The 22,765-nt window shown below is 40.8% G+C and overlaps 1 protein-coding gene across 4 annotated transcripts in view; it reads left to right on the top strand.

Annotated features, from left to right (window-relative positions):
- Positions 1-22,765, top strand: part of CUL2 (cullin 2) — a 174,496-nt gene that overhangs the window by 134,453 nt on the left and 17,278 nt on the right. For all 4 annotated transcript variants that reach the window (XM_023752246.1, XM_006086685.3, XM_023752247.1 and 1 more), the window contains one exon: positions 6,898-6,964. In XM_023752246.1, the coding sequence (XP_023608014.1) occupies positions 6,898-6,964 (67 nt within the window). The remainder of the gene's footprint in view (positions 1-6,897; positions 6,965-22,765) is intronic.

Below are 22,765 nucleotides of genomic sequence, written 5' to 3'. Positions count from 1 at the left end.
TCGGGGGCCAGCAGCCTGGGGGAGGGGCCATGGGTGGTTTGCCAGCCGGCCCTACCCCTTATTGGGGTGGGGAAGGCGATCAGGGGCGGTGTCGGCCAGGGGGAGGGGCTGCGGGCCGATCAGGGTTGTGGAGGCCTGCCGGGGGGAGGGGCTGCAGAAGGTTGGCTGGCCAGCCCTAGCCCTATTGGGGTGGGGGATGCGATAAGGGGCAGGGCTGCTCAGGGAAGGGCTGCAGAAGTTTGGCCGGCCCTCCCCATATTGGGGTGGGAGGGCAATCAGGGGCGGGGCCAGCTTGGTGGAGGGCCTACGGGCCAATCAGGGTGGTGGGGGCTCATAGGGGGTGGGGCCTGCTGGGGGAAGAGGCTGCAGGAGGTTGGCTGGCTGGCCCTGCCCCCTATTGGGGTGGTGGTTGTGATCAGGGGTGGAGCAGGCCCAGGGTGAGAGAGTCCATCAGGGGCCGGCCAGCTGGGGGGAGGGGCTGCGGGTGATTGGTTGGCGGCCCCGCCCCCATTGGGGTTGGGGGGCCAATTGGGGGTGGGGCTGGCCGTGGGAATAAATCCCATGTGGTCATGGTGTATAATCTTTCTAATGTAATGCTGGATCCGACTTGCTAGAATTTTGTTGAGGATTTTAGCATCTATGTTCATCAAGGATATTGGCCTGTAGATTTCTTTTTTTGTGGTGTCTTTATCTGGTTTTGGAATTAGGGTAATGCTGGCTTCATAGAAAGAGCTTGGAAGTATGCGTTCCTCTTGAATTTTTTGGAATAGTCTGAGGAGGATAGGTTTTAGTTCTTCTTTGAATGCTTGGTAGAACTCCCCTGTAAAGCCATCCGGACCAGGGCTTTTGTTTGCTGGAAGATTTATGATTACTCCTTCAATTTCTTTGGTGGTTATCGGCCTATTCAGGTTTTTTGATCCTGATGGAGTTTTGGGAGCTTGTATTTTTCTAAAAATATGTCCATTTTGTCTATTTTGTCCATTTTGTTGGAATAAGAATTGTTCGTAGTATTTTTTCATACTCCTTTGTATTTCTGTGGGATCGGTTGTTACTTCACATCTTTCTGATTTTGTTTATTTGGGTCCTCTCTCTTTGCTTCTTGGTGAACCTGACTAGAGGTTCATCAATCTTGTTTATCTTTTCAAAGAACCAGCTCTTGGTTTTGTTGATCTTTTGTATTTTTTTTGGTCTCTATGTCGTTTATTTCTGCTCTAATCTTTATTATTTCCTTCCTTCTGCTTACGCTGGGCTTTTCCTGTTGCTCTCTTTTTAACTCTTTGAGTTGTAGGGTTAGATAATTTATTACCATTTTTTTTCTTGTTTTTTGAGGTAGGCCTGTAGAGCTATGAACTTCCCTCTCAAGTCTGTCATGGGAAAACACAACACACAGGGCACCAAACACAAACGTATTCATGATACCAATAACCCCAAATAAAGGTGACCACCAGAAAAAAGAGTTTTAGGGGAGAGAAAAGAGTGCAAAAATGATAATGAGAAAAGGAAAAAATGTAAGAGAGAAAAGAAAGAGAAGAAAAAAGAAGGGGGAAATATATATGTCTATGGGGAGAAAACTCCAAAAAAACAAACAACTAATCCAAAAAATGCAAACAACAAACACTCAGAGTAGAATGCAAATAACAAACACCCAAATAACAAATACCCAGATGAATCTGAAGAGGCAGAGCTTATTTCCAGAAGATAAGGTCAAGGAATTGAATGAATGGGGAAATGGCCACGATTCAGTATAGAAGAGGTAGAAAGAGAATGAGTGTATAAGAAGAAAAGTAATAAAATATTTTTTAAAACAGAAAAATATATATATTAAAATATATATATTAAAAAAACATGTATATAAAAGAAAAATTTCCCTTTCTTTATTTTATCTATCTGTGTATTCATCTATTTTTGGAAAAGGAGAATAGAGAGTAAATAGGCCTGAGTTGGTGATTGAAACTAATTAAGATATTAGTAGAAGAAGAGAACAAGCGAGGAGAGGAAAAACAGAAGCAAGAAAATGAAAAGAAAAAAAGAAACTAACAAGCAATCAAACAGCAACGACAAGACAAAAAATAAAAAGGAAAAAAAGTTAAGAAAAAAATTTGGCTAGTAAAGAAAGAGAAGAGAGAAGTGTGCATGGACTTGGAGCAGGGGAGAGGAAATTAGATATATGAGTAAGATCAATTTTTAACAGGGAGTCAAAAGAAAGGCTAGAGAAAAACTAAAGCAGGAACAGGGTAAGAGAAACAGGACGAAAAGGGAAAAGTGAGGAAGAGAGTGTAGGCATAAAAGAAAAATTGAGATAGAGTAAAATAATGCCAGAAGAAAAATAAAAAGAATGTAGAACACTGCCCTAGCTGGTTTGGCTCAGTGGGTAGAGTGTCATCCTGTGGACTGAAGGCTCCCAGGTTTGATTCTGGTCAAGGGCACGTCCCCGGGTTGCGGGCTCGATCCCCAGTGGGGGACATGCAGGAGGCAGCCGATCAATGATTCTCTTTCATCGTTGATGTTTCTATTTCTTTCTCCCTCTCCCTTCCTCTCTGAAATCAATAAAAATATATATTTAAAAAAAAGAATGTAGAACACTAATCCAAATATAAAATAAATGAAATAAAACTTTAAAAAGGTAAAATAATAGTAATAATAAAATAAGAATATAACAATACAAAAAGTAAAATAAAGTGAGAAAAAAAGAAAAAAATTGTAGTTAAATTAAGTAAAAGATAAAAAATAAAAAAGTAAAGTAATGAAGTTCGTTCACTTCAGCGAGCTTCAATGACCCATGGAGGCTGTTTTAAGACCCCTCTCTACTGTTCTGCCTGGCACGTCTGTTTCCTGTCATTTAGTCAGCACTGTGTTGAAGTTCCCTGCAGTCCACCGCTCCTCTCTGTCATAAGCCACAACCTTGTGTTCAGGCAAGCAGGATCTCTCTGCTCACTTTATTTCTCTGCCTGCCTTCAGTTGTATTTACACAAGAGTCAATTTCTGATACATCCCCTGGGTGGCGGTGTTTCTGGATTAGTTTCCAGGACCGAATGGCTCCTTGACCCAGTGGTAACCTCTTCTTTTCCTGCTGCAATTAATACTGAGTTGAAGGGACGGACTGATCCAGAGGTGCTTTCCTGCTCATCTCTCCTTATTCTGATCCCCAGTTTCCTCAAAAACAACCTTCCCCTGCAGTCTCAGTGAGTGTTTTTAATCGGAAGATCCTATGTACTGGGCTTAGCAAGGGAGAAAGTAAAAAAGACAAAGCAACTGCACCGCCTCGAGTTTTTCTCCCCCCTGGCACTGCGCAGCCGGTATAGAACTTCAGGCTGCCTTTCTGGGCACAGTCTCCCACGGCTGTGGGCTTAGATCTAGAGATCCCCTCTGCCAGCAGCCCTGTGGACCCCTTTCCACATTCGAGGGCTACACTGACCCTAAGGGCTGCGGATTTGTTGGGGCGCAGTCTCCCTCTGAGACTCTAGTCCCTGCTGTGCGTATTTCTCCCTCCAGCCTGGATCCCACATCTCACCTCTCTCCAGGCGATCTCTGACCTTTTCATCCACAGATTGCCTCACCAGCTGTGTTTAATTCGCCAATTCCAAGTGGGTGTTATTCGATTCAGCTGTTCCTTCTATCTCAGCGGTTCTCAACCTGTGGGTCGCGTACAATGAAAATACATCCTGCATATCAGATATTTACATTACAATTCATAACAATAGCAAAATTACAGTTATGAAGTAGCAACGAAAATAATCTGCTCTGTGAGAAGGCGCAGGACCCGACCGTGTATTCAGCCGCCACCTTGTCTCCTCTGGACAAACTCTTTAGGTGCCCATGGCCAGAGAGGCCGGAGTCTCAGTGTTTGTCACTTCACAGCTAAGGCAGCTGGTCCCTGGGCATTGTGGCTGTAGGTCCCAGGATGTATCTGAGGTCTCCCTGGTTGAAGGTAAGGCTGGGCTTCCAATCACAGCCGCTCTCCCCTTCAAGATGGCGCTGTCTGTGCAGCAGAGCTGGCTGCTCCAGGAGAGATTTCAGTAGTAGTAGATGCTGCCCGGCCAGGGGATCCTGATCCACCAGTCCCCAACAGTTATATGGAATATAACTGTCCCTCACTCACAAATACAGACACTCCCTGCACATCCACGCACTCTCCTTTTGCTCTCTCACTCACACACTATCTTGCAGCCTGCCATCCCGTCAGCTGCCATCTAGGATCTCAGCTTTTGTCTTTTAATACCAAATAAATTTATAATATTCTCATTTAGAGCTGAATCTTTTTGTTATGATTAGCTATTCAGATATTTAAGTATAAAGAAATGGGTTTTTTTGGCATATCGATATCATCAATAAAACTTTACTGGTAGTACCAGTTGCTAGGAGTAAAAATAGGTAAAAGTAAAAAGAGGTAAAACGTGTCTTCAGAGCTTTGAATATATACACCTTGAATATATAAAGCTAGTTTGCAGTTAAATAATTTGTAAAGGGTATTTTAAACTTTTCTCAGTTTCAGAAATGTTTTCATTTGCTTTTGTCCACTAATTCATTATAAATGTTTAATAATCCTATATAACTCTAATATGTAAATCAACCAAATGGCGGGATGACCGGTCGCTATGATGCGCACTGACCACCAGAGGGCAGACACTCAACTCAGGAGCTTCCCCCAGCCCACAGGCCCCGACCTGCAGTGGCGGTGGGGAGCAGGGCCAGCAAGTGGGCGGCGCCAGGCCAGCCAAGGCGGGTGCCAGCGGGGGTCCCCCCGCCGGTCACCCTGCAGATTGGCCCTGATTGCCGGCCAGGCCTAGGGACCTTACCCATGTATGAATTTTGTGCCCCAGGCCTCTAGTTAAATTATAAGCTGTATAACAGTAATTAAATTTTATCAACACCCTTGGAGATTATTAATTAGTTAAAGCATACTTCTGGGATCCTTTTGTGACATATTTTTATTTTCTCTTTATCTACATTAGAACCAGGAAGAAAATCTTAAGTATTCCAAGTGCCAGTCATTTCCTGTTTATCATGCAAAGTGTTTGATGGATTTGCTCATAGAGGAGAATGATGCACTCTTGAAGGGAAAACATGCTTAACAAGTTTGAGTTTCCTAGGAGTAAGCCAAGTTGGAATAAACTGCTAAAAGAATTTATTAATTTCCTTGGCTGAGAGTGATCAGTTTTGTTGTAATGAGTGGGCATAGTGCAGCTGACAGGTCAGATGTTACTAATTGCTTTATTTAAACTTCTTTTTGAAAGTACAAATGGTAAAGTTTGATATACAAATAAAAGCTTTAGATATCCTAGATAATAAGAGGCTAATATGCAAATTGTCTCCTCGACCGGGAGTTTGACCAAGGGGCAGGGCCGTCCGGCCAACCTCCTGTGTTCCCTCCCCCCGGCTGGTGCAGCCTCAGTTGGCCCCTATTGGGGTGGGCCAGCCGGACCCCACCTGTGCACGAATTTGTGCACCAGGCCTCTAATATTACATATGACACAATGACACATCATTCTAAAATGTCTGTCCACACTCTGGCCAGTGTGGCTCAGTTGGTTGGGTGTTGTCCAGAGCACTGAAAGGTTACTGATTTGATTCTCAGTCAGGGCACATCCCCGAGTTGTGGGCTTGATCCCCGGTAGGGGGTGTGCAAGAGGCAGCCAATTGATGTTTCTCTCTCTCCTGCTCCCTCTCTCTGTTAAAATCAATAACAAATCTTAATAAAAGTCTGTCCACAATTCTGAATTGTGACATTTGTGTATTCAGTTTTGCAGTAAAGTTGACTTTTTATTTTTTTAATGTATCAGTTTTATTTTCTCACTATATTATGTAATAGCTCATTAAAAGATAATAACTGTGTCCTGGCTGGGTAGCTCAGTTGGTTAGAGTGTTGACCTGATATGCCAAGATGGCAGATTCATTCCCTGGTCAGATGAATGCATAAATAAGTGGAACAACAAATTGATGTTTTCCTCTCTCTTTCCCTCATTCTCCCTCTCCCTTCCTCTCTAAAGAATATAAAATAATAATAAATAAATAAAAGATATGATCTGTGTTTTTTGGACTGGTGTCCTACTATTGCACATTCAGTCCAACAAATGAATTTTTTAAAAGTTACAATAATAGAATATTAAAGTTAATTTTTTGTAATAATATGAACAAGAGAAAATACAAAGACAAGTACTCTGAAGTTTTGCTTGTATTAGTGTTCAACTGGATGTGGAAGTTAAATATTGGATGTCACTTTATAGGTAACCTCTCCTTCAGCAAAGGTATATACATTGACAAATAGATGAGAAATAAAAGTATGACTTGTATTTTCTTTTTTTAATATATTTTATTGATTTTTTACAGAGAGGAAGGGAGAGAGATAGTTAGAAACATCGATGAGAGAGAAACATCGATCAGCTGCCTCCTGCACATCTCCCACTGGGGATGTGCCCGCAACCCAGGTACATGCCCTTGACCGGAATCGAACCCGGGACCCTTGAGTCCGCAGGCCGACGCTCTATCCACTGAGCCAAACCGGTTTTGGCATATGACTTGTATTTTCATTTTGAAATTTATGATAGTGTTTTTGGTTTGTAATTAATATTTATAAAGTCTGAATTGATAACTTTAAAAAATGATATTGAATCACTATGTTATTTCTGATTTTATAGAAAAAGTCAAATTTGCAGGGCTGCATTTTAGTAGAAAGTATCTTGGACAAGGTTGTAAGTGAAAAGAGCTGGAGTAATTTTCATATGTTGTTTAGAGACTTGCACAGATGTGTTTTCTCATGTGTAAAACAAGTAGATATACCTGATGGGGTATAATGTCTTTTTATAACACGAACTTTTTAAAAACTTTTTTTAATGTAGTAATAGCCAGGTAAGTTGTTAAAGTACCGGAAAATAATTTGACTTTTTTAATTTTTTACAGTTTGAATTATTTTACAGCCAGCATTTCAGTGGAAGGAAACTTACATGGTTACATTACCTCTGCACAGGTAAAATGAACTTAATTTTATCTAATTTAATGAAATTTATCTGCTCTGATTATGGTAATAATTTAGAAAGAGATTTTCTATAGCCTAATTGTAGATTGCTGTTTTTTCCTTGTAATGATGGTTTTTAACCTTTTCTCCTCTACCTTCCTTTCTGGTTACCATTAAAGCAACTAATAATGAAATTCAAGTGCAGCACTTTTTTTTAAAATTGATTTCAGAGAGGAAGAGAGAGGGAGAGATAGAAACATTAATGATGAAAGCGAATCATTGATAGGCTGCCTCCTGCACACCCCACATTGGAGATTGAGCCCATAACCTGGGCATGTGCCCTGACTGTGAATGGAACTCCAACCTCCTGGTTCATAGGACAACGCTCAACACCAAGCCACACCAACCGGGCTGGTGCAGCACTTTTTAATAGTATTTTATAGTTATGCTACTTATAATAATACTGTTTATTTTTTAAATTTCTGAATTTTATTATGGTTTACTACATTTCTGTAATGAACCACTTTTTATAGACATTAGCATTTTATTTAGAAACCCAGACTTGATGAACCAGATACTTCAGAAAAACCTATTCTCCCTAAATATGCCAGACACAAACACACATTATATTAACCATTATATTAAATATCATATTAATTTTTATAGCATCATAAGGAAATGCAACCATTTGATTTTTATTTGTGGTACTATTAGTGAATTTCAATTGTAAATGCTTTTTCCAGAAAGTCCAGGTTACTTTCCAGTAGTTTCCAGTTTTAGAAAAGTTTAATCAGAATCTAATCATTTCCTTTGCTGCTTTCTGGAACATTGGGGGCAGGGGGATCACTGTTCATTTTTTATTCTTGTTATTTATTAACAGTTATAATTAATGATTTGTTATTTTAAGTAAGGGTAATATCTGAATGATTGTACACTGTGTGCAATTGCTCTAAGTCACCTGAAGATGTTAGCCTAAGCAAACACTGACATTTTCTCTACTTATGCTTTGAAAAATGCAGTATATCAGCTTTTCCTTTGTATAAGAAGGAAAGGGTGTATATGTTAATATGTCTTAGAAATGGTACAAGAAAAAAAAGAAGACACTGTACAAGAAAGTATCTCTTAGAAATGGTAGAAGAAAATCTGACCAGTCACCATAACCTTTATTAGGAAAGTCTTTCTGTTCATTCACCTAAGAATAATTACATGTAAGTAATTTCTCTTAAGTGCCATTTATTTGACTAATTGACATTTAGTATATGATATCTTTTTATGTTAGTAATAGTAGGTTATAATAATTAATACATAGTAATACATATTTATCAAGTTTATCTTTATGAAACAACTAGGGCATTTTAATTTTTCAGTAGTTTGTGAAATAGAGATACTTATTGATATTTTAAATAAGTGGTAACTTAGTCATTAGCCTTTAATTTTACATCTGTTGTGAATATTTTCTATTCTCATTTAGTAACTATAATTGGTTTTAAGGGGAAAATGGTGTTTTAGATAATTAAAAAAGCAAATATATCTTAATGTATTTAAATTTAATTTATTTTTAATTCTCCTTCATATCTATCTTGGGGAATTTAAACTCTTGATTATTCTCATTACCTTAGCAATATCAAACTGTCTCCTAAAGTAATTTTAATGAGAGGTGCACTGTTTTGGTGTTAGGCAACTTGTTGAATACAAAAAGAAAGAAAAAACCATGTACATAGTTTTTTGTGTTTAGAATTTGGACTGACAACGGTTATCAAGTAATTAACTATAGTACAATGTTTTGAATGTTGTAATGGAGAGACAGGCGCAGGGTATTACATATCGCACAGAATGACGGTAGCAAACACCTACTGGGTAGATAAGATCTAAACTTGGTTTTCAACAATGAATATGACTTAGCCAAAATTGAGGCATAGAGGAGTATTGAGTGTATTACCAACAGAGGTAAAAATTTTTAAAAATTAAGCAATCTATTGCCCTGGCCGGATAGCTCAGTTGGTTGGAGCATTGTTCTGATAGACCAAGGTTGCGGGTTTGATCCCTGGTCAGGGCACATTCAGGAATCAACCAATGAGTGCTTGGATAGGTGGAACAACAAATCAGTGTTTCTCCCTTCTTCTCTCTCTCTAATACCAATAATTTTTAAAAAAGCAATTTACAACAGTGATTTTCAATCTTGTTTATCTTATGGCACACATAAGTTAATTTAAAATTCTGCAGTACACCAAAAAATACATTTTTAGCCAGTCAGGCAAAAAAAAAAAAATAGGTGTAATTTTGATTCATTCGCTCTGGATGGCTATTGTGTTGGCTATTGTCATTATTTTTCATTTGACAATCTAAGGGAAAAGAGGTTCATGCCCATGACTAAAAAATCAGCTATTTCATGTTTTAAAAATATGCACATAGTGACATCAGAGGAATGGCAGTGTGAGACAGATCCTTATCCTCTCCCCCTGAAATTTCAACAAGTTAACCAATTATAACTCAACAAAGTAATCCCTGCTCAACACAGCCGCATGCCTGAGAGACCTATGCATTGAAATATCTAAAGGAGGACAACCAGGAATAAATGAAGGGATGAGAAGGAAAGTGCAGATGCAGCTCTGCAGCTGGGAACTGGCAACTGTGGCAGTTGGGAGAGGGGAGAAAGCCAGTGGGAGCAGGCACCTCCTTCAGCATGGAGGAACAGAGAGCTTTAGGGGAGGGTGAGAGGGACAGTCTAGCAAGGCGAGTGGTGAGAGAGCAGTGTCTGAGTCAAGATGCCTCACAAAGCACGGGGTTCTGTGCTGCAGCTTTCCACTGTCAGGCCTGGCGTGGTATTTCAGACAAAGAAATGGAACCACAGAGCCCTTTGCCCGCTAGGACTCCCAAAACTCACCACCCATTGTCATTAGAGTTGGGTTCCTGAGCATATCTGTAAATCAAGAGCTGTTGCAGTAGAACCACTACAGTAGGTCCTCAGGTTACGTCAGAGATCCGTTTCTATAGCGCAGCCTAACGCGATTTTCCCCGTAAGTCGGAACCCACCTGTATAAGCATCTATGTCACTCACGAGTACATACACAGCAGTAATGAAGTGAAACAGGAAAAAAAATTTTAAAAAAAGATAACAATTCCTGATCTTTATTTGTAAATAAATAATAAAAAACATAAAGCACGTGTACATACGCCGAAATGACAACTTTTTTTTTTATAAATGGGAAATGGCGACGTAACCACGAAATGATGTACGTCGTAACCCAAGGAATGTCTATATTTCCCTTTGACTGATCCCCAAGAGCAGGAGTCCTCAAACTTTTTAAACAGGGGGCCAGTTCACTGTCCCTCAGACCGTTGGAGGGCCGGACTATAGTTTAAAAAAAAACTATGAACAAATTCCTATGCACACTGCACATATCTTATTTTGAAGTAAAAAAACAAAACGGGAACAAATACAATATTTGTATTTGCATGTGGCCTGCGGGCCGTAGTTTGAGAACCCCTGCCCAAGAGGGACCTTAGGGTGGAACCCCTCGGAGATCAAAAATTGCCATTATGGTGATGAATACCAAGAACCTACAACCAAGATTGCTTTACCCAGCAAAGCTATCATTCAGAATTGAAGGTCAGATAAAGAGCTTCACAGATAAGAAAAAGCTAAAGGAGTTCATTACCACCAAACCAGTATTATACGAAATGCTGAAAGGTATCCTTTAAGAAGAGGAAGAAGAAGAAAAAGGTAAAGATAAAAATTATGAACAACAAATACATATCTATCAACAAGTGAATCTAAAAATCAAGTGAATAAATAATCTGATGAACAGAATAAACTGGTGAATATAATAGAATCGGGCATAGAAAGGGAGTGGACTGACTATTTTCGGGGGGGAAGGAGTGTGAGAGATGCGGGAAGAGACTGGACAAAAATCGTACACCTATGGATGAGGACAGTGGAGTGGGGTGGGAACCGGGTGGAGGGGAGCTATGGGGGGGAAAAGAGGAACAACTGTAATAATCTGAACAATAAAGATTTAATTTAAAAAAAATTGCCATTATGGTGGGGAGCAAAACAAACTCCACCCCCAAGGAGCGCGACTGTACTCTTATGGAAGCCAGGGAGGTTCAAGACGGAGATTACAGAGGTAAAAAAAAAAAAATCTTGCGAATCATTGCCATCCACTGGAAAATAGTAGAAAGACCTCTTCAGAGATAAATGCACAGACAAAGGAGGACAGCAAATAACATGGGTAAGCACAGTAATGAGGATGACCAGAATGAAAATGAAAAATCACCAGAAGGCAAGCTGGAACACATGGAAATACGTGACATAAATGACATTTCAAGATTGCATATCTGAAAATACTCAAAGAGATGTGAGAAAATACAGATAGGCAATACAATGCACTCAGAAAATGAATGTACCAAATGAGTACTTTACAGAAGAAATTGAAACTTTAAAAAAGAACAAATCAGAAATCCTAGAAATGAAATGTGAAATTAAGGATATTAAGAGTGAACTACTGGCCTGACCTGTGTGTTTCAGTGGTTGAGTATTGACCTATGAACCAGGAGGTCACAGTTCGATTCCCAGATGAGGCACATGTGCTCAGTCCTCAGTGTGGGTGGTACAGGAGGCAGCTGATTGATGATTCATTCTCTCTCTCTCTCTCCCTCTCTCCCTCTGTGTGTGTGTGTGTGTGTGTGTGTGTGTGTGTGTATTTAAGAGTGAACTATTGAGCATAGAAAACAGAGACAACCAGATAAAGGAAAGAATGAGTGATATCGAAGATAGGAATCTAGAAATGATGCAGAAGGAAGAAGAGAGAGACCTGAGTATAAAGAAAAATAATAAAAGAGCTCTAAAACAACTATCTGACTCCATCGGAAAAAGCAATATTTGAATTATAGACATTGTGGAAGAGAAGGAGAGGGAGCATGGAATGGAGAGTCTATTCGAACAAATAGTGGATGAGAACTTCCCAAACGTATGGAAAGAATGATACACAACACCTACTTACCTCAATCCAAAGAGGCCCTCTCCAAGGCACTTGGTATTAAAGCTGTCAAAAATTAATGACAAAGAAAAAATTCTCAAAGCAGCCAGGGAAAAGAAGAAAGTGACCTACAGAGGAAAACCCATCAGAATTTCATCCGACTTCTCAGCAGAACCTCTACAAGCCAGAAGAGAGTGGAACCAAATATTCATACATCTGAAAGAGAGACATTACCAGCCACGAATACTATATCCAGCAAAATTATTCACTAAATATGAAGGAGAAATAAAAACGTTCCCAGACATATAGAAGCTGAGAGAGTTTATCACCAGAAAACCTCCATTGCAGGAAATACAAAAGGGAGTTATTCTACCAGAAACAAAGAACATAAGGTCACAACACTACGAGTAAGATCATCAAAAAACTTACAGCATAAGCAGGGATAATTTGCAACAATAAAAACATAAAAGGGGAGGGGCTAAAGGTCTGTGTTGGCAAAAGAGGATGAAGATCAGATGCACTCAAAAGAAAAAAAAAACTACGGTATATATGCAAGTCTATCTTTTTTAAACCTAATGGTAACCACACACAAAAATTCCCAAACCAGGACATATAGCTTACAAAAAGAGGAAACAGGGGAAAGAAGTATGGAATACCACCAAACAAAAACAACAGACAGAAAACAAAGGAAAAGAACCAATGGAGGCCCAGAGCTACCAGAAAACAAAAGATAAAATGGCTATAGGAAATGCTCATCCTATATAATAAAAGGCTAATATGCAAATCGACCAAATGTCAGAATGATCAGTCGCTCTCATGCACACTGACCACCAGGGGGCAGATACTCTATGCAGGAGCTGGTAGTCAGTGTGCTCCCACAGGGGAAGCGCCGCTCAGCCAGAAGCTGGGCTCATGGCTGGCGAGCGCAGCGGGATGGCAGGAGCCTCTCCCACCTCCACGGCAGTGCTAAGGGTGTCTGACTGATGGTCCCTACATCCCCCGAGGGCTCCTGGACTGCGAGAGGGTGCAGGCCGGACTGAGGGACGCCCCCCCCCCCCCCAAGTGCACGAATTTCGTGCATCGGGCTTCTAGTACATCAATAATTTTCTAAATGTAAATAGTCGAGTTCACCAATAAAGAGGCAGTGAATAGCAGAGTGGATCAAAGAAACCAAACCCAACCATATGCTGTCTACATGAGACATATCTAAGCTGCAAAGAAAAAAAGTGGATTCAAAGTAAAAGGGTGGAAAATAATTCTCCAAACAAACACAGAATAGTAGGTGAAGCCATACTTTTATCTGACAAAATATATTTAAAGATAACACGAGACAAAGGTGGACACTTTATAATGATAAAGGGGACACTACCAAGAAAACATAACACTTCTTAATATATATGCACCCAAAATATATAAAACTACTACTCACAGAAGGGAAAAACAGATCCAAACACAGTCATAGTTGGGGACCTTAATAATCAATTTACAGCTCTAGTCAGATCAACCAAACAGAAAATCAATAAAGGAATATCGGCCTTAAATGAAACACTAGACCAAATTAACATAATTTACATTTGCAGAACCTTTCATCCCAGAACATCCAAGTTATAAATTCTTCTATAGTGCTCATGGAACATTTCAAGGATAGACCATATGTTGGGTCACAAAACTAGCATCAACAAATTTAAGAAGATTGAAATTATACCAAGCATATTCTCCAACTACGATGCCTTGACATTTGCAACCAACTGCAAAAAAGAAGTAGAGAAATCCATAAATACATGGAGAGTAAACAAAATACTACTAAAAAAATGACTGGGTCGCCCTAACCAGTTTGGCTCAGTGGATAGATCATCGGCCTGCAGACTGAAGGGTCCCAGATTCGATTCCGGTCAAGGGTACCTTGGTTGCGGGCACATCCCCAGTAGGGGTTGTGCAGGAGGCAGCTGATCGATGTTTCTCTCTCATCGATGTTTCTAACTCTCTATCCCTCTCCCTTCCTCTGTAAAAAAAATCAATAAAATATGTATTAAAAAAATGACTGGGTCAAAATAGAAATAATAGATGAAATCAAGCCTGGCCAGTGTGGTTCAGTGGTTGAGCGTCAACCTATGAACCAGGAGTTCACAGTTCAATTCCTGGTCAGGGCACATGCCTGGGTTGCAGGCTCAATCCCCAGTGTGGGGTGTGCAGTAGGCATGCAGTCGATAATTCTCTCTCATCATTGATGTTTCTCTCTCTTCCTCTCTCCCTCCTTCCTTTCTTCCTCCTCCTCCTTGCTTCTCTTTCTCTCTCTGTCTCTCCCTTTCTCTCTGAAATCAATAAAAAATAAAATATATTTTAAAAAAATTTTTAAAGATGAGATCTAAAGATACCTAGAGGCAAATGAGAATGACAATAGAACATATCAACACTTCTGGGATACAGCGAAAGCAGTAATAAGAGGGAAGTTTATATCATTACAGGCCTATCTCAAGAAATGAGAGAAATCCTGAGTAAATAACCTAACATTACATCTTAAAGAACTAGAAAAAGAACAAAAGCAACCCAAAGTCAGCAGAAGAAATGAAATAAAAATTAGAGCAGAACTAAATGAAATAGAGAACAAAAACAGTATGCAAAAAAATTAATAAAGTGCTGGTTCTTTGAAAAGATTAATAAAATTGACAAGGGAGAAACCAAGATGGTGGCATAGGTAAACACCGGAGATTGCTGCCTCGCACAACCACTTCAAAAATACAACTAAAAGACGGAATGGACATCACCCAGAACCACAGGAAGGCTGGCTGAGTGGAAATTCCACAACTAGAAGGAAAGAGAAAAGCATACCGAGACTCAGAGGAGGCGCAGTGCGGAAGTGAAATACTAAGGTGCAGAGGTGCGTGCGGAGCAGGCTGGTGGCTGAGGGCGAAGTTGTCTGTTTCAATCTGGAGGGAGTCTCAGGCTCTGAGCCCCAGTTCCGGGCGAGTCTCTGGGGACCCAGACTCAAACGGGAGAAGCGGGACTGTCTGGCATCGGTTGGATCTCGAGGGCAGCTTTCTCTCCAAGGTTTGCAGCGGTTGCTGGGACACTGAGAGGCAGAGCCTCTGGGGACGGGACTGAGAGCAACCATAACTGCTTGCTCCGCCCGCTCTGTTGATCCCCTGGGACCTGCCCCGCCCAAGCCCTGCACAGAGGCATTTGTGGAATAGCCTCAGGCAAAGGCTAGATTAGCACCTCCCTAGAGGACAGAAGTTCTCCCACTGCAGACACAGCTGATTCTCACAGCCAGTTGGCCTGGAAGTCAAATCCCTCCCAGTGATACCTACAATAATCAAGGCTTAGCTACAACAAGACTGAGCACAAAGACCACAAGGGGGTGCACCAAGAGTGTCTACCTCGGGTAATTGGGACACTTAGCACAGAAAGCCACTCTATCGACACAGCGAAGCATAAAAAAATGCCGAGACAAAGAAACAGGACACAAATGACAGAACTGGAGGAAAGCAGGCCGCTGGATATAGAATTCAAAACCACACTTTTGAGGTCTTTCAAGAGTCTTCTAGAGTCTGCCGATAAACTTAATGAGATGTACAAGAAATCTAATGAGACCCTCGATGTTGTGATAAAGGACCAACTAGAAATTAAGCATACACTGACTGAAATAAAGAATATTATACAGAGTTCCAACAGCAGACCAGAGGAGCGCAAGAATCAAGTCAAAGATTTGAAATGCGAAGAAGCAAAAAAACACCCAACCGGAAAAGCAAAATGAAAAAAGAATCCGAAAATACGAAGATAGTGTAAGGAGCCTCTGGGACAGCTTCAAGCGTACCAACATCAGAATTATAGGGGTGCCAGAAGATGAGAGACAGCAAGATATTGAAAACCTATTTGAAGAAATAATGACAGAAAACTTCCCCTACCTGATGAAAGAAATAGACTTACAAGTCCAGGAAGCGCAGAGAACCCCAAACAAAAGGAATCCAAAGAGGACCACACCAAGACACATCATAATTAAAATTCCAAGGGCAAAAGACAAAGAGAGAATCTTAAAAGCAGCAAGAGAAAAACAGTTAGTTACCTACAAGGGAATACCCATAGGACTGTCAGCTGATTTCTCAACAGAAATTGTGCAGGCCAGAAGGGAGTGGCAAGAAATATTCCAAGTGATGAATAGCAAGAACCTACAACCAAGATTACTCTACCCAGCAAAGCTATCATTCAGAATTGAAGGTCAGATAAAGAGCTTCACAGATAAGGAAAAGCTAAAAGGAGTTCATCACGACCAAACCAGTATTGTATGAAATGCTGAAAAGGTATCCTTTAAGAAGAGGAAGAAGAAGAAAAAGGTAAAGATACAAATTATGAACAACAAATACGCATCTATCAACAAGTGAATCTAAGAATCAAGTGAATAATCTGATGAACAGAATGAACTGGTGATTATAATAGAATCAGGGACATAGAAAGGGAATGGACTGACTATTCTTGGGGGGGAAAGGGGTGTGAGAGATGCGGGAAGAGACTGGACAAAAATCGTGCACCTATGGATGAGGACAGTGGGTGGGGAGTGAGGGCGGAGGGTGGGGTGGGAACTGGGAGGAGGGGAGTTATGGGGGGAAAAAAGAGGAACAAATGTAATAATCTGAACAATAAAGATTTAATTAAAAAATAAAAATAAAAAAATAAAATAAAATTGACAAACCTCTGACTAGACTCATTAAGGAAAAAAGGGAAAAGTCCCATATAAACAAAATCAGAAATGAGACAGGAGAGGTCACCATAGTCTTCATAGATATACAAAGGATTATACTAAAATATTATGAAAGACTATATGGCTCCAAATTCCTTAATCTAGAAGAAATGGATACGTTCCTAAGAAATATATAACCATCCTAGACTAAATCATGAAGAATTGGAACACTAAATAGATCAATGTGAGGAAATTGAAAGAACCATCAAAAACCTCCCCCAAAATAAAAGTCTAGAACCAGTTGGCTTCACCAGTGAATTCTACCAGTCAAAGATTTAAAATCTGGCCTTCACAAATTCTTCCAAAAAATTGAACAAAAGGCAATACTTATTTTTTAAAATTTATTTTATTTTAATTTTTTAATCTTTATTGTTCAGATTACTACAGATGCCCCTCTCCCCCCCCCCCATAGTACCCCCCCACCTGGCTCCCACCCCACTCCAGGCCCTCACCACTCCACTGTCCTTGTCCATAGGTACTGCTTACAGGCATATAAGATCTTTGTTCAATCTCTTCCCGCACCTCCCACACTCCCTTTCCCTCGAGAATTGTCAATCCGCTCCATTTCCATGTCCCTGATTCTATTACATTCACCAGTTTATTCTGTTGACCAGATATTTTATTCATTTGATTTTTAGATTTACTTGTTGATAGATATGTATGTGTTCTCACTTTGTTGCTCATAATTTTTTATCTTTACCTTTTTCTTCTTCCTCCTCTTCTTAAAGAATACCCTTCAGCATCCTATCTAATAATAGCCAAACATGGTAATTGACCATACCTTCGCTATGCCTCCCATTGGCTAATCAGCAAGATATGCAAATTAACCACCAACAAAGATGGCGGCTAATTTGCATACTGCAGGCAGGGTGGGACAGCGTGTGCCGCCATCCAGGCCCCCATGGGCGATGCCAGAAGCTGCCTGCCTGCTGCCCGGGACCGGATCCGGTCCTGGGCTGCAGGCACGCCGGCCCCACAAGCCCCAGGAGCCGCCTGCCTGCCGCCCGGACCGGATCGGTCCCGGCCGCTGGCGGGCCCCGGAAGCCCCAGAAGCCGCCAGATATGGCAGTAACTCTATCAGTAAGCACTCTGAAAGTCAGTGGCATAAATGCACCAATTAAAAGACAGATTATGAGGCTGAATCAAAAACAAAACCCACTTTAAATATAAAGACACATATAGATTAAAAGTAAATGAATTAAGCTGCAGCTGTTTTTCTCAGTGGATAGAGCATTAGCCCGTGGACTGAAGGGTCCCAGGTTTGATTCCAGTCAAGGGCATGTACCTCAGTTGCTGGCTTGATCCCCAGTCCCTATCAGAGCATGTGCAGGAGTCAACCAATCAATGTGTCTCTCCCTTTCCCTTCACTCTCTCTAAAATTCACTGGAAAAATATCCTTGGGTGAAGATTAACAAAAACAAAGTAAATGGATTAAGTAATATTAAAGAGATTATAAGAAAAATATATTCCAGATTTTGTTAATTGTATAATGGTTATGTTTAAATTATTAACACCTAAGAAATTGGGTGAAGGGTACATATAATATGCTGTAGTATTTTATAGTTTTTTTTACATGTATGAGATTATTTCAAATTAAAATATTTAAAAATTAAAAATTAATAAAATATTAATTGAAATGTATCTGCATTACATGAAAAATCTCCTAATTGCTTCTAGCATAATTTATTGTGCTAAAATTTACAAGGATTCAATTAAAAAATATCTTAATTCTAAATATCTTAATTCTATATTTTCTATAATAGAAAATATATAATAGTGCAGTTATAAGCACTTATCTGAAAATAAAAATTTAAAGAAGTGAATTTAAAGAAGGGATTAGCCAAAGAAAATATATGCACAACCCATGGACACAGACAACAGTATGGTGATGGCCAGAGAGAAGTGGGGGGCAAGAGCTGGGTAGAGGGGGCAAAAGGGGGGAAATAGGGACATCCTATATAATAATAATAAAAGGCTAATATGCAAATTGACTGAACGGCAGAATGGCCGGTTGCTATGATGCGCACTGGCCACCAGGGGCAGACGCTCAATGCAGGATCTGCCCCCTGGTGGTCAGTGCACTTCCATATGGAGAGTGCCACTCAGACAGAAGCTGGCTCATGGCTGGTCAGCGCAGAGGTGGTTACAGGAGCCTCTCCCACCTCCGTGGCAGCACTAAGAATGTCCAACTAATGGTTTCGGCCTGATCCCTTGAGGGCCTAAGCCTTTAGTTGGACATCCCCCGAAGGCTCCCTGGCTGCCAGAAGGATGTCTGACTGCAAGCTTAGGCCTGATCCCCCGGGGAGTGGGCCTAAGTCAACAGGTGGACATCCCCCAAGGGTCCTGAGGCCCCCCCCCCCCCCCCCCAGTGCACAAATTTTTGTGCACCGGGCCTCTAGTTTCATATAATACTGGTTTGGTTGTGATGAACTTCTTTAGCTTGTTCTTGTCTGTGAAGCTCTTTATCTGACCTTCAATGCTAAATGATAGCTTTGCTGGGTAGAGTAATCTTGGTTGTAGGTTCTTGCTTTTCATCACTTTGAAAATTTCTTGCTACTCCCTTCTAGCCTGCATAGTTTCTGTTGAGAAATCAGCTGACAGTCGTATGGGTACTCGCTTGCAGGTAACTGTTTTTCTCTTGCTGCTTTTAATATGCCCTCTTTGTCTTTTGCCCTTGGCATTTTAATTTTGATGTGTCTTGGTGTGGTCCTCTTTGGATTCCTTTTGTTTGGGGTTCTCTGCGCTTCCTGGACTTGTAAGTCTATTTCTTTCATCAGGTAGGGGAAGTTTTCTGTCATTATTTCTCCAAATAGGTTTTCAATATCTTGCTCTCTCTCTCTTCTTCTGGTACCCCCATAATTTGGATGTTGGTACGCTTGAAGCTATCCCAGAGGCTCCTTACACTATCTTCATATTTTTGGATTCTTTTTTCTTTTTGCTTTTCTAGTTGGGTGTTTTTTGCTTCCTCATATTTCAAACCTTTGACTTAATTCTTGGGATCCTCTAGTCCAGCAGATCTCAACCTGTGGGTCACGACCCCTTTGGCGGTCGAACAACCCTTTCACCTAAGACCATCCTCCATATCAGATATTTACATTACAATTCATAACAGTAGCAACATTACAGTTATGAAGTAGCAACGAAAATACGAAAATAATTTTATGGTTTGGTCACAACATGAGGAACTGTATTTAAAGGGCCAGAAGGTTGAGAACCACTGCGTCTAGTCTGTTGTTGGATCTCTGTATATTATTCTATATTTCAGTCGGTGTATGCTTAATTTCTGACTGGTCCTTTTCTTTTTCTTTTTTTTTTTTTGGCATTCTCACTAAGATCCTTGAAGATCTCATTAAGTTCCTTGGAGGTTTCTAGAAGATTCTTGAATAACCTTATAACTGTGGTTTTGAAGTCTATATCCAGTAGTTTGTTTTCCTCCATTTCTTTCATTTGTGACTTTTTTCTTTGTCTCCGCATTTTGGCTGCTTCCCTGTGTTTGTTTCTGTGTATTGGGTAGCTGCTAAGTCTCCTTGAGTTGATAGAGTGGCCTTGTGTGGTAGGTGTCCTATAGGGCCCAGTGGTTCAGCCTCCCCAATCACCTGAGGTGGACACTCTTGGTGGATCCCTTTGCACAGTCTTGTTGTAGTTGAGCCTTGATTGCCGTTGGTATCACTGGGAGGAATAGACCTCCAGGCCAATTGGCTGTGAGGACCAGCTGTGTCTACAGTGGAAGAGCTACTGTGCAGGAGATACCCTTATGGGGCGGGACTTGCTTCAGTGGGGCTTTGGTGCTCAGTGAGTCTGCCCCTTGAGTGTGTCACTTGTGGATGGGAAGAGTTATAATCTGGTATGGTCTCACATTGACCACTGGGTACACTGTCTCTTGGATCTCCAAGGAGGTGCAAAGTCAGCCACTGGCTGGGGCCACCCAGCAGGAGCTACAGAGAGATCTGCAGATTCCTCCTCTTTGTATCAGGTTTGGAAGTGCCCAGACGAGGCCCAGCTATGAAGCAAGGCAGGCTGCGGCTGGGGCTGGCCTTGGGCCTTGTTTTGATAGCTTTGGGGCTCCCTGACCCAGCTGCAGCTTGTTTGACAGGTTTTAGACTGAGAAAGGAGAGGCCATTCATATGCAAAAGCTGCTGCGCACAGCTTGAGTAGGGTTGTAAAATCAGGTAGGGCAGGGTCTCAGGGAATCTCCAGGGTGGAGCAAACAGCAATGGCTGCCAATCAGCCCTGCACTGGGAAGGTCCCAGCACAGGAACAATGACCATTGCGAGCACCTCCACCTGGAAGAAAGCTGCTCCTGCATTCCTGCCCCAATGCCAGACAATCCAGTGTCTCCTCATATGTGCCTGGGTCACCCAGAGTCTCACCTGGCACTGGAGCTCAGAGCAAGCGGGAGCTTATATCTCCCTCCCGATTAACACGTTAAACGCCAAGCCTCTTTTGTCTTCCTTTCCGTTTAGCCCGTGGTATCTGATTTCACCGATATGCTGGCAGTACCAGTGACTGACCGGTCTGGATGGAAAGTATAGTGTCAGTCACCGATGACTGACATGTTGCTTAACGTGTTAAAAAAAGTGGCACACCCGGGTGCCAGGCCGTTCCGCGCCTCTGCACCTCCTACCAGTCTCAATGCGCTTTCTTCTTTACTTCTCTAGTTTTAGTACTTTGACTCGTCCAGCTTTCCCTGGTTCTGCATGATACTTGTTATGTATTTTAGTTGTAATTTTGATGTGGTTGTGGGAGGCAGCAAGTACAGGTGTTTACCTATGCTGCCATCTTGAGTCTCTCTCCGAGGCAATACGTCTTAACACATTCTATGAGGCCAGTATAACCCTGATACCAAAACATGGCAAAGATAACACAAAGAAAGAAAACTGCAGACCAAAATTTCTGATGAATACAGATGCAAAAATCCTAAACAAAATACTAGCAAATCAAATACAACTGTACATCCAAAAAATAATATATCACGGTCAAGTGAGGTTCATTCCAGGGGAAACTACAAAGCATTATTAAAAGACACTAAAAATACACAACAAAATGGAAAAATATCCCATGTTCATGGATTGCAAGAATCAACATAATTAAAATGGCCGTGTTACCCAAAGCAATATACAGATTTAATGCAATCCCCATCAAAATCCCAATGTCATTTTTTAATGAAAAAGAACAAGAAATCATCATTTGTTTGGAACCACAAAGGCAATCCTGAGAAAAAAGAATGAAGCTGGAGGTATCATGCTACCTGACTTCAAAGTATACTACAGAGCTATAATAATCAAAACAGCATGGTATTGGTAGAGAAAGAGACACACAGATTAATGATATTGAATTGAGAGCCCAAGTATGAAACTACATGTAGATGGACAGATGATTTTCAACAAACTATAATGAGATACCACCTCATTTGAGTGGCCATTAACAACAATACAAGCAATAACAAGTGTGGAGAGGTTGTGGAAAAAAGGGAACCCTCATCCACTGCTGGTGGGAATGTAGACTGGTACAACTATGGAGATCAGTCTGGTGATTCCAAAAAAATTTTAAGAATAGAGCTACCATATGACCCAGCAATCCCTCTCCTGGGCATATACCTGAAAACCTCAAAATCATGCATTCACAAAGATATATGCACCCCTATGTTTACTGCAGAATTATTCACAGTGGCCAAGACATGGAAACAACCAAAGTGTCTTGTGATAGAGGACTATTTAAATAAGGTGGGGTACAAATACACAATGTAATACGATTCAGCCATAAGAAAGGATGAAATAGCACCAGTTGAAACAATATGGATGGACCTTGAGCACATTATACTAAGTGAAATAAGTCAGTCAGAAATAGCTAACAACTATATGATTTCACTCATTTGTGGGATATAAAACTAAACTTGTGAACACAAACAGCAGTGTGGTGGTTGCAAGACAGAAGTGGGTGAGGGAGAAGGGGTCTTAATATATGGTGACAGGAGAAGATTTGACTTTGCGTAGTGAGCCAATGATGCAGTATACATGTCTTGTAATATAGAAACTCAAACCTGAAATCTATGTTTATGTTGACCGATGTCACCCTAATAAATTTAATTAGAAAAATAAT

This window comes from Myotis lucifugus, unplaced genomic scaffold, assembly GCF_000147115.1.
Source record: "Myotis lucifugus unplaced genomic scaffold, Myoluc2.0 scaffold_29, whole genome shotgun sequence".
Lineage (NCBI taxonomy): Eukaryota > Metazoa > Chordata > Mammalia > Chiroptera > Vespertilionidae > Myotis > Myotis lucifugus.
This window is presented reverse-complemented; position numbering and strand designations above follow the sequence as displayed.